This window comes from Ustilago hordei (assembly GCF_900519145.1).
Source record: "Ustilago hordei strain Uho2 genome assembly, contig: UHO2_contig_03, whole genome shotgun sequence".
In the NCBI taxonomy this organism is placed as follows: Eukaryota; Fungi; Basidiomycota; class Ustilaginomycetes; order Ustilaginales; family Ustilaginaceae; genus Ustilago; species Ustilago hordei.
Window position 1 is genome coordinate 1,964,950 of NW_024545288.1, and position 12,315 is coordinate 1,977,264.

At 53.2% G+C, this 12,315-nt stretch overlaps 3 protein-coding genes across 3 annotated transcripts; 2 read left to right on the top strand and 1 right to left on the bottom strand.

Moving 5' to 3' along the window:
• Positions 1-698: 698 nt before the first annotated feature.
• On the top strand, positions 699-3,005 carry UHO2_02178 (putative RAS GTPase-activating protein sar1; the record flags this gene model as incomplete). The annotated part of the gene is made up of 1 exon (XM_041559615.1): positions 699-3,005. One exon carries the CDS (start codon positions 699-701, stop codon positions 3,003-3,005), a length of 2,307 nt encoding a protein of 768 aa, XP_041415549.1.
• A 369-nt stretch (positions 3,006-3,374) lies between these two features.
• Positions 3,375-5,249, bottom strand: UHO2_02179 (uncharacterized protein; the record flags this gene model as incomplete). Its single annotated transcript, XM_041559616.1, has 1 exon — positions 3,375-5,249. The coding sequence occupies one exon, from the start codon at positions 5,247-5,249 to the stop codon at positions 3,375-3,377; it is 1,875 nt and encodes a 624-aa protein (XP_041415550.1).
• A 421-nt stretch (positions 5,250-5,670) lies between these two features.
• On the top strand, positions 5,671-8,580 carry UHO2_02180 (uncharacterized protein; the record flags this gene model as incomplete). Its single annotated transcript, XM_041559617.1, has 1 exon — positions 5,671-8,580. One exon carries the CDS (start codon positions 5,671-5,673, stop codon positions 8,578-8,580), a length of 2,910 nt encoding a protein of 969 aa, XP_041415551.1.
• Positions 8,581-12,315: the final 3,735 nt, after the last annotated feature.

Below are 12,315 nucleotides of genomic sequence, written 5' to 3' on the forward strand. Positions count from 1 at the left end.
GAGCCTCTCGAGCCTGTGAGAACACTCACGCTCATCCCGCAATCTTAACCTCCCTTTATGCTCTCCTACTGTCTTTGCTATGGTATGAATCAAAGGTTCGGATGTGAGTGAAATGACTTCCGCTAAAGTGTGGTGAGTGTCTGGAATTGCTGCGCCGTCTCTCTTCTTGGAGAGCTGCACACACAGGCGTGGGCCCTGGCCCGATCAATGGGATCTACAGTGCCTGCTTCTGTTCTGCTATGTACAGAATTGCTCTTGCTGCACCGACGTCTCGAGCCTCGTTCGCTTTCGCCTAGGTTCTCTTGCAGCCCAGCCCATTCATCTTTCTCTCCCTCACACACTCTTATTCATATCCCTACCTTCATCATCACCGTCTCCGACCAATCGGTGCCCTTCACAGCAGACATCGCTGGGCGAACAACACACCTTTCCTGCAGCCACCACGCAATCTCAGAGCTATCCGGCTTAGTTCGACCACCGATAAGGAAACGTAACGTCAACTTTCTTTCGAGATCCGCTGCACTGACTCGGCCATCAGCTTCGTCCATCTCGCTTGCTCTTTAGCAACAGGCCTTGCGTAGCTCGACATGACCACCTTGCAGCAGTCCTCAAATGGTGCCTACTCGGGCGGCAGCGGAGCTGGCTCTCCAATGTCGTCTTCTTTGGCTGAGGGCAGCGGTAGTCGCGACCGGAACAACATGATGGGCAAGAGGCTTACCGCTGCCAGTATGAGCAACCGCAACACCAACCGTTACTCTGTCACTGCACTCTATTCCATGGCGGCAGAGCAGGACGTCGAAGTCGAGGATGACCTTGCTCGCGCACAGAAGCGATTACGAGAACTCAAGGGTCGCATCTCGGCTCAGTCCAAGAAGAACTTCGTCCTTGAACGTGATGTCCGATACCTTGACAGCCGTATTGCCCTTCTCATCGCCAATCGCATGGCTCTCGACGAGCAAAGCGAAGTCGCATCTACACTCGAGGAGACTGACTCTACCGCCATCGGCACCACACTGGACGACCGCAAAATGCAACAGTACGGCAACCTCTTCTTCCTCCTTCAATCCGAGCCAAGGCATATCGCAGCGCTCTGTCGTCTCGTCAGTCTGGCAGAGATCGACACTCTCCTTCAGACCGTCATGTTCACCCTCTACGGTAACCAGTACGAAAGTCGCGAAGAGCATCTCCTCCTTACCATGTTCCAGTCCGTCCTTTCCGCCCAGTTCGAGACCGCCACTGAGTTTGGTTCACTGCTCCGTGCCAACACACCGGTATCACGCATGATGACCACATACACTCGACGCGGTCCCGGTCAATCTTATCTCAAGAGCGTCCTTGCCGAACGCATCAACAGCCTCATCGAGCACAAGGACCTCAACTTGGAGGTTAACCCGCTCAAAGTGTACGAGCAGATGATCAATCAGATCGAGGAGGACACCGGAAGCTTGCCCGCAAACCTTCCGCGTGGTGTCCCAGCCGAGGTCGCAGCTGAAAACGCCGACGTTCAGGCCATCATCGCTCCCAGGCTAACCATGCTCATGGAGATTGCGAACAGTTTCCTCCTCACCATCATCAACTCCATCGATGAGGTGCCCTATGGTATCCGATGGATTTGCAAGCAGATTCGCAGTCTCACCAAGCGCAAGTACCCTGATGCCACCGATTTCGCCATTTGCTCTCTCATTGGCGGTTTCTTCTTCCTCCGTTTCATCAACCCTGCCATCGTGACACCACAAGCCTACATGCTCGTCGACGGCCCACCGGCTAAGCACCCCCGCCGTACGCTTACGCTCATCGCAAAGATGCTTCAGAATCTTGCCAACAAGCCCTCGTACGCCAAGGAGCAATACATGATGTCTCTCAACCCCTTCGTTGAGAACAACAAGACCCGCATGAACGCTTTCCTCAATGCGCTCTGCGATGTCGGAGACTTCTACGAGACTCTCGAGATGGACCAGTACATGGCGCTCTCCAAGAAGGACCTGCAGATCCAGATCACTCTCAATGAGCTGTACAACACCCATTCGCTCGTAGCTCAGCACCTCGACATCCTCGCACCGAACGACAAGCACCACCTTCGCATCCTCATTGACGAGCTAGGAGGCTCTCCGGGTCAGGTGCCCCGCAAAGAGAACCGCACCCTCGACCTTCCGCTCTTCTCACGATGGGAGACGCCCATTCAAGACCTCACAACGGCCTTCATGTCTGAGAACAATGTCACGCAGAACGACATCTTGTACATGGAGACCAAGTCGATCTTTGTCCAGCTTCTACGATCCATTCCAGCACTCGCCGAGAAGCGACCCATCAACCTTCCGCAGATCGCAGAAAAGGCTGCCACAACCAAAGATGCCACGCTGGTCCGTAAGGGTATCAAGGTCAAAGAGATGCTCCGCGAACTCGAGGAGCTCAAGGTCGTCGACCGAAGGGATGGCTACAGTCTCATGACGGATGAAGTCGCAACAGAGTTGACGCATCTCGGCAACATGCGCGAGAAGGTCATGCAAGAGATGCGCAGCTTGGAGGCTGTCTACAAAACCATTTGCGAGCACAACAACTACATGCGCAGCCAGCTCGACACCTACAAGAGCTACCTGCAGAATGTACGAATGACCAGTGGCAGTGCCAAGGACAAGAGCGCCGGTGGTGTTGGTGTCATCTCGGTTGGAGGCAAGGAGAAGAAGACTCCCAAGTCCCAAGCACTCGGTCCTTACCGCTTCACACACGCCCAGATGGAGAAGGACGGCATCATTGTTGAAAGCAACGTGCCCGAGAACCGACGTGCCAACATCTTCTTTAACATCACTTCGCCTTCGCCAGGTACCTTCATCATCGCGCTCCATTACAAGGGTCGTGAGAAGGCCATTTTGGAGATGGACCTCAAGCTTGACGATTTGCTCGAAAAGCAGAAGGACGATGTCCAGCTTCTCGATCTCGAATACGTGCAGCTCAACGTCTCTAAAATTCTTCAGTTGCTCAACAAGACCTTCACCAAGCGACGATGATTTGTGGCCTCTTCGAGCACGCAATCGATCATATGTTTACCCGTTCTGGATATACCCAATGTTTCCGCCCTAATCTCTTCCAACATACTTCCCTACATCTTCATCTACTTGCCTTGACTGTCGCGATCCCGTGTATTCGAGATCTCGCTCATTCTCCCTTCATGTTGTAGCTTTTAGCTTCTATCTCTGCTTTGAACCAATTGTACTCGATACGGAAAATCGATGCTGTTTCATCTCAGCCTGTGGTGCAATCATCTACCAAGCTGCAGTCGAGATGTGGATTGAGACGAACTGTTATACAAAACGAGAACAAGGTGGCATCATGATCCAGAGCGAGCTCGTTGAATCAGTGTGAGCAACAAACAAAGCCTATGATCGCTCCTCTGTCTTGACCGAAGTGGATGCGCCGTTGCTTGCATCCTGCGTCATCGTTGAAGAGTCTGCTGCGCTAGCGTTTTGCGCTGTACTCGACGCATCACCTTCCACCGCTGCGACCGAACCATAACGCTCGCCCGCGCCCTTATTCGGACTATTCATAGCCGCAGCAATGCGCTGTTTCGTAATCCTCAGTTCGGCATTGACCCTCTCCAATTGCTTTCTCAACTCCAAACTCGTCGTTACGGCACCAATCAGGTTTTCCCACTTCTCAACATTCTTGCTGGTGGGGAAGATGAGACGTGGTCCAACGGGTGGTTCTGACTCGGCAAGCATCTGGGTTGTCTTGAGGACCAAGTTGGGTCGCGGTGCGAGCATGCGTGATGAACGAAGGTAGACGCCGTGTCCTGAAGAGGGGTTCGAAGGGTTTGTGGTGACAGGCGGTAAAGTTGAGGCTGTGCCGACAAGGTGAGCGTACGGTGGACGGGTGGAGCCGGTTGCTGTGGCAGCCGCTGCTGTAGCACCTGTGACGGCACCCATGACTGGATCTGTTGAAGCAGCAGAGACGTTGGATGCGAAGCGTGTGATGCATTGCATCTCGTCGAATTGCGCCTGCCGCAACTCGGCACGCTGTTTCGAGGTGAGATTCGCCGAAGGACGTGCGTTTGTCGGTACAGCGCCAGTCGAGCTAGCTGCATCCTCAGCACCGGGGGTACCGCCATCTTCGATCTGTTGCAACTTGCGCTTCTTGGTGCTACTAGCTCGACCTTTGGCCGTTTGGTCATCGTCGGCACCCAGCAAGCTCGCAATACCCGAACCAGCTGCTGCCACAGCATGTGGGCTTGAGCTGGGTAAACTCTCCCATCCGCCCAGAAGCCGCAGCAATTCTTCGCGTTCTGATGCGTATTTGGCCTCGTTCTGTTCGATACGTCGAATCTCGACGTATAGCGCCTCTTCTTCTGCCAATTGCTCTGGTGTGCGGGTGTAGAGGCGCACTACGGCCTTCTTGCGTTCAATCTCACGCTGCTTGTCGAAGGCGTAGGTGCTGAGCAGCATTTGCCGTGTTTCGACATCATCACTCGAGATGCGCGAGCGAATGAGTCGACGACAAATGGAATAGTAGCGTGCCTTAAGATCCTCCATGCTACGCTCTTTGACCGTTGTGGAAGCAGCTGAGGTCGTGCCAGCGAGATATGATGATTGTGCAGATGCCCAGTCGTAACGATCGTGGATGACAACAAAGCGGAGGTCGTAGGCGGCACAAAGATCCATCAAGTAGTCGGTTTCTTCTTTCGTCCAGTCGTCATCGCGCAGATGCTGGATGTACTCGTCATTTGAGTAGCTGTAGACGCCAGAGTTGGTGTTGAAATCTGCATACTGATACTTTGTTTCCAAATCTGAATTTGCTGAAGTAGAGCCTTCTGCTGAAGACTGTGTTGGTGCCCAGTGGTACAATACTAGACCAGTGTTGATCTCTGGTGTGTCATAGTCGATATGGGTGTCATCGCGTGCCGAATTGAGGAACGGCGTCCATCTCCATTGTTTGGCCTTCTCCTTTCTCTTCTTGAACTTGGGTTTGAAGAGACCTCCAACGCCGAGTCCGTGTTTTCCTTCGGCGTCAAGGCCCTGTGCCATGGCGAGAGTAGGCGCGTTGTCGCCAAGCAGGGCGAAGAGCTCACGAGTCATGCCATCGTACTTCGGTTTTTGCCGTGACGCCGCTGCAACTGAGGAAGGATGAGGGTTGCTGTTGTGAGAGCTGGACGACTTGCGATTGCGGGATGAGGAGCCGGATGCCTGCGCTGAGGACGAAGGTCGAGAGCCGGACCTCTCAGGAAGCGAGAAAATGTCTCGCACATCGTTCGACGTCATATTGGCCGGACTGGTCTCGATGATAGGATGATGCGGATGGGGTTGAGAGATGAGAGCTGCAGATGTTCGCGTTGACCCTTGAACCTTTTGAGAGCAATAGATGGGAATCCTGAATTTTGTGACTTAAACGAGAATCTCACACACTCGATGTGGAGGACGAACGCTCAATTGAGCCTCGCGTGTCTTCCAGGGTCCATGCTCTGTGCAGCTTTCGCACTCTGACTGTCCCCCTAACACTTGGCTCGTTCCGCTCCTTCTTCCACACAGCGACACAGTCTTCAACGACTCCCAGCGCCTCGGCATAGGTGTAGCCATCGTCTGGACTTCTGCTGTAATTTGCCGACTCCGTCACCGATCGCATAGCAGGAAGAAGAACTTCGCAAGGGGAGATGGTGGGCTTGATCGAAGCCCAAACGTGATCATGTCGCTACTGGTGGACCCCGACCACCTCATACATTCGCTGAGACTGGCCTACCTGAAGCGAATCGACGATCACTACGGAACGAGGATCATCACCTTCCCATCGGTCGCGACCAATCAGCAAGATGGGACTTTGGCAACCGCGAGCCAAAGAGATGCGGTACCCTCACTGACCACATCAGCATCTTCGACATCATTGTTCGGGCCCTCGTCCACCTCTGCTACGAGAGAGGACCCCTCGAGTCGTGCTGCAGCCTCAATGTCGCACTACAGCCCTTTCAGCACAGATTCGCATGTGGTCGTCGCAGGGTTGACCGACCCTTCGCGTCACCCAGAGCTTGCAACTGTGTACTCGCCAGTCCCGACAGTAGGAGAGCTTGGCCCGTTTGGAGGCTTCGCGCACAAGAATGCAAGGAACAACTCATCAGACGCTGGCGCGCTTGAAGACAAGTCTGGTGCTTTCCATGATGGACACAAAACAAGCAATCTATCTTATACCCAGACCATCTACGGCGCAGGGCGAAGCGGTGCTCTAGGGATGCGAGTCAATGGTCGTAGAGCAAGCAAACGCGTCAGCATCAGTACTGCCAACTCGCCCGCGCCACCAATGGACGAAAAGGAAGCTGTTGAGGAAGACGCCAACCGGACTTTGCAGGCGGCGGACTCTACGGCCTCTGCTACAACCGTTCCAGGAAGCGCAGAAGAGTCGTCAACAGGTCTGCCTCGTCCGGGCCCAACTCTCTCGTGTTCTCCTCGGGATGCAAACGAAGAGCATGACACCTTGTCAGCAATCGAGAAGGAAGACGGGCGAGGGCTTGTCATGGGCAAGCGGGTCAACTTCGCTGAGCCAGACGACCGTGCTGAACTCGGCAACTACAGATCATCTCTCGAGACGGCAGCGCTATCAGAAGCACAGTCCATCTCACCACAACCATCAGCCCAGGCAACTGGTCGACATGGGTCCATCTATGCCGAAAGCTCAACGGAGTCCAACAATGCACTCTCCAGTCTTGACTCAGTTGGCTCTCTGCAGGATGGCAGTCTGGGCTTGACAACGATCAATGCAGCGATTACTGGTGGGCCGCACTCGCCACACTCGTCAGCAAGTCAAAGCATGGACCCCGCGCTCACCGCTCGATCCTCTCCAGTGCTTTCGCGACCGACTGTTCCGACGCTTGCAAATGAGTCTCCGATGCCAGCGCCGCCCAAGATGATCATCTCGGGCAGCGATGATGACAGCGTCTCCAACAAACAAACATGTGTACACAGCAGATCCAAGCGTCGTAACAGCCGTAGGATGAACCAACCACATAGTTCACGAGTCACAGCTCAGTCAGACTACTTTGCGTCGATCAAGGCAAGCCGTGCCCAGGTAGAAGCGCAGCACGCAAATCGCCCCAAGGGGTCTATACTCAGCTCAATGCTGCAGAAGCAGGATTTCGGGCCCGAGAATCCGTTCGCTGCCTTCTACGCTAGCATCGCTGGTCGAGCAGCCACGGTGCCGAGCATGACGGTGGACATTTACTTCCCATGGGCCGACAGCCGACGGGTATCGCCATCGTCACCTCCATCAAGTGGTGCTGTATCCGTTCATCCAAAGACCAAATCGATGAAGCTCAACATCCGCAAGGATGCTACAATGGAGGAAGTCATCGGCTACGGTCTCTACTGCTATGTCGAAGAGAAATGGAAGCCAGAGCTTGACCCAGCAGATTCATCACGCTCGGAAACAGAACGGGAAGCCAGGACTACAACGATAGGCTGGACGCTGATGATCGTGGAGGATGGCGAAGTGGACGACGACTTCCCTGCCATTGATCAGACACTGCAACTCGGCAAGTTTGGTGGAGATGAATTTGCTATCTGCGAAGCATCGCCGAATCAGATTCGACAGCATAGAGACGCATATGCCAATATTGCGAGACGCACCGTCCGCGCACCGACAGTGAACAAGACGGCAGCAAAGGGTGGAGCTGGTGCGGGAGAGTCGGTGGCTGTTGGCACCAGTGCGTTGGATGCAGGTCAGAGCACACTTGGTCCAGGAGCAAAAAGTGGCGGAGCCGCCATCTCGGGCAACCCTGCACTTACAAGCCGGCTTGGAGCTCCTGGCACAGGTACGCAGGGCCCAGCTGGATCTGTGAACAACATCCAAGGAACACCCATCTTTGCCTCCGGCGCATTGTCTCGTAATGCACTCGGCTCTTCATCACAGTCGATCTTCTTGCGAGTGCTTGTAACGCCGAACCCAGAGGTGCGATACAAGACAACACTGCAAGTGCCATCAGATATGTATCTAGCCGACGTGCTCGAGATGATCTGTCGAAAGCGTCATCTATCCAATGTCGATGAATGGGCGCTGATCGTTCCGGACAAGAGCATCGTTGTACCCCTGGACAGAACAGTCGAGTCTTTGCAAGGCAACCACGATCTTGCCCTCGTGCGAAGATCGAGTCTCGGTGCATTGGGAGGTGCGGGTGCTCTGAGCAGCTCCTCGACCAACCCGCATGCTTCCATCTTCAAACGATACTCGGCCGCCTCGGATAGGAACGCTCCATCGGGCCAGCCGAAGTACACCAAGGCGCTCGACATTGCTGCGGCATACAAGAGCTACACGGTGTATCGAAAATCGCCCATGTTTGGTGGCCGACACAACGAACGGAGTCTCACTTTGGACGGTGACTGGCTGCACATTATGCCCACGGACATGAAGACGTTCGGTAAGGCGGCGTCGTTCCACGTGTCTAGCGTGGTGGCATGCAAGCTTTCAAGCAAGCTGGCTAGCGGATTCAAGCTGGTGGTTTGGAGAGAAAGTCCGCGAGACACCAAGAGGTATGACTTTGAAGCCGACTCTGCTAGGATAGCGGCAGAGATTGTGCGCGAAATCAATTTGCTTCGCAGTCAGAATTCGTAGCCTAGCAGCAGTAAGAGCTTCCTGTGGCAACGAAAGAGTAGCTAGTCGAGCATGTCCACGCATCCTTGGAGCGAAAAAAATTCACAGTCCGCAACGCTTTTTTCCCACACGAGGCCCCTATCTCTGTTTCAAATTTTTATTTTTATTTTTTATTTTTATTTTTTATTTTTATTTTTTGATTTGAGGCTGGTGTGCCGTAAATCATCACTTTGGTTTGGGTCAAATCTCACATTGATGCTGACCAAGGTCTTGCAACAGTCGCTTCGTCAGCCTGTCTTTGTTACTAAGTTAACGCAGGCGGCGAGCGGCATTCGAAGTTTAACACACAGCGGCAGCCATAGCATTCTGTGCTGAGTTTGGGGTTTTCAGATGAGATCGAGCATGGAACGGATCGCTAGCCCGGCTAGATGCCAAATTGAGCCAAGTTTTCCAGAGCTACAAACCTCTCACGGGATCGGGAAGAGTGATCAATGGACGGGAAGAGTGATCAATGGACGGTAAAAATGAATGTCAGGTTGGATGCTGGTTGGCAGCGATTGAGGGTCTGCGACCGTGCGCGATCGTGAACGGAAAGCTTTGTTGCTCGTACTTTCCAGATGCAACCGAAGGAACTTGTGTGCGCAACACAAGCTAGCTATTTGTCCAAAATTTCCTCCAATATTAACTAATTGGTCACACTATGAGCCGACAATGGGCAGCCTTTGCCTGTGCCTTGAATAGTACACCGCAGTACAGCACAGCTTCGAACGTGAACTCTTCCCTGCAAGGCCTCTCTGATGTCTGGCTGCAAAAGACAATCGCGGTGATCTGCCCTGGATCCGCCGGAAGAGGTCAGCTCTGTTTGACTCAATTCTCCTCATGTTTCTGCCAGGTGGAGAGCGGTTGAACCGAAAGTTCCTGGCCCCCTTTGCCTTGACCTCCTTCTCGTATCGGCCGGTGCTCCGATGCTTCGAGACGAAACCGCTCTTCTGCAAGACGGTGCCTGGACAGAGCCGATACAGTGTCGAGAGCTGAGAGCCAAAGCTGCGGCTTGGGCGAGTCGAGAGGATCTCGCAGTCTGATAGTGCTGCGACAATGCAAATCTGTCGAAGGAATGCCATATTCGACATTTGGACAGACAAGACGCATTGTCAGATTGACGTGATGCAATTTTTAATTTTTAGTTTTATTTTGCTTCCCTTTCAACTCTGTCGAGCTCGAACGTGGGAAGAAGGATGGATGCACTGGTTGAGCCGCCGCGGAAGCTTGATTCCGAAGACCGGGCCCACTTCTACTCTCTTTCTCTAGTGTTGCTGAACTGAAGCATGTTCGGACCGGTCTGTGCGTCACAAGTGGCGGTGGGCGAAAAGTTGAGCTGTCACTCGCTGTTCAATTGGCCGTGGAATGAAGTTTGGATGTGACTATAGACCAGGTCACAGCAACAAGACGATCCAGGTTGCTCTTTGCCCACACACCGGGATGCAGACTGGATGAGGCTTTGACCAATCGGTTTACTTCATTTAGTACCCACTCCGATCCCGCATTGTTTTGTACACAGCAAAGGTGGGAACTTGATCGGAATCGCCGAGGCCGGTCAGGTTGTGTGCTGTGTGCCATGACCGTCGTTGATGAAGCTTGATGAGATCGGTATCGTGGCTGACAAAAACGTTGAGGAGAGGAAGAATCGTTTCATGGGCCGAGCGACAGCGTTTCTAGACTCTTTTGGCTGGTTGCATGATCTCACATTGGCAACGGTTTGCATCCTTGGCTGCAGCAAAGGCTGCTTCCCTGGTATTCACGTGACAGAAGTCATGTGATGTGATCCGTGATCCGAGATTCTGCCAAGTCAACGCGCAGCTACAGAATGCTCTCTCTCCAATCACCACCTTTCTCGCAGCTGCTCGCTTAGCAGAAACTCGCCGTTTTTTTTATTTTTTATTTTTTTTATTTTATTTTTTTTTCAGGTGTTTTTTTCCCACTCTGTATTCCCCCCCTTGTCTTCATGTTCTCTTGCGCTCATCCGGCCCCCCTTAACGGCGGTCCGGGAGCCTCTCGAGCCTGTGAGCACACTCAAGCTCATCCCGCAATCCTAATCTTCCTTATGCTCTCGTATTGTCTATGCTATGGTATGAATTGATGGTTCGGACGAAACGATGTTTCAAGGCCGAAACCTGGAATGCATGCTGGATTGACCGACCCCGACCTAAGCGCTGACCCGGCGAAAAAGCATCTATCACGCTCACTTCAAGATCTCGAGTCCTTCCGCGGCTGTCTCTTCAACATCGACCGGTGGTAACAAAGGACTGTGGCGTCAACGAGGCCTTTGTGTTCTGTTCAAAAGCGTCTGAACAGCATAGCTATCATTTCTCGGATACGAGGTTCGTCTAGGTAGTTAACAATTTCAACCGATATGGTGTAGCGCGAGGTTGCAGCTGCTTTGCAGCAACTCGATTAGCACCTTGAAGGGTTGCAAAGCTGACAGGTCCATATAGTCGTTGTCACAGTCGAGGGTCGAAGAGGATACTGGCTGTCGGTGTGCGTGTGCGTGTGCGTGTGCGTGTGTGTGTGTGTGCGTGTGCGTGCTGCAGTGCGATTCACGATTCTGTGGGAACGTGATTCTGCGGGAAAAAATGGGCTGGAGGCGAGCAGCGTGCATGCTGGACAAGCGCATACAGGAAAAGACGGAGGGAAGCAGACAAACGCAAGCGAGACAGGTCAAGTGCTAGGGTCCGCAAACCGACAAGTCTAAGCGAGACGAAAAAGGTCTCGATCCCCGATGTCAGTCGGTTGTCGTTTTTCGATCTTTTCTTTATTTCCACACAATATCAACTCGACGACAAAAGCCACCTCCATCGTATCTCAGCCTTTCCCTTTCTCCCTCTCCGTTGAAATGAAGCTTGACGAATCCTGATGCGATCGACAGCAGCCTCCAGCATGTCGTCATCGTCATATTTTGACAATCGCTGCATATGCTTCCTGTTCACTTGCCATCAGGAACTACAGGGAATGTGCCATTCGAGGTGTCAAGTGAACTTGGATCTCGTTCGATCCCGCGACTGCCAGCCACATGCTTGAGTCTGTAGAGCTAGCTTGTCGACCCTTCGGTGTTCTTGAGTTCTGTGTGAATGTGCTTGTGAGCGCAGGCTTGAACTTGGTTCACCCTCTCGATCAGGTTCTTTGGTTCTTGTAGTCATGCCATGCCGAATAATGCTGCTGCCACCCACTCACACTGCGTGGCACTGTCGGGTTCGGCCACCAAATTCCACCACCGCTCAAAGCAGCCTACTGTAGCGTTTGCCTATTTTGTTTGACCCCGTTCGCTTTGATGGCGACCCGTTCTCTCGCTTATCTATTCTAGCCGACGCTATGCTACGACGGCCATGTCACGGTCCTCCTTGTCCTAGTGACTTTGCCAAGCGTCTCCGCTCCGCTCTCCGCTGCGCCATCCTTTTCCAATTTGGCACATGCATTGCCCTTTGAGGCAGGTCATTCGCTATTCGCTTTGCCTTTGAGGAAATATCCGTAGTCAGCCTGCTATCCAACTAATATCAGCAAGCGAGAAGAGGTTTTGCACATTGCCGCCATTGTTTGCAAGCGCTTCATTAGACGCATGCACACACACATCGACCTCTCGAACCTCGGAAGTTGAGATGAAGCCAAAAGCTGTTGAAAACAGCTGCTACAGCCGCGGCAGCAGCATCAGCAGTCATGGTGATGAGAGAGCAGCAAGAGCATCCAGCTTCCGGGTTCGAGAAG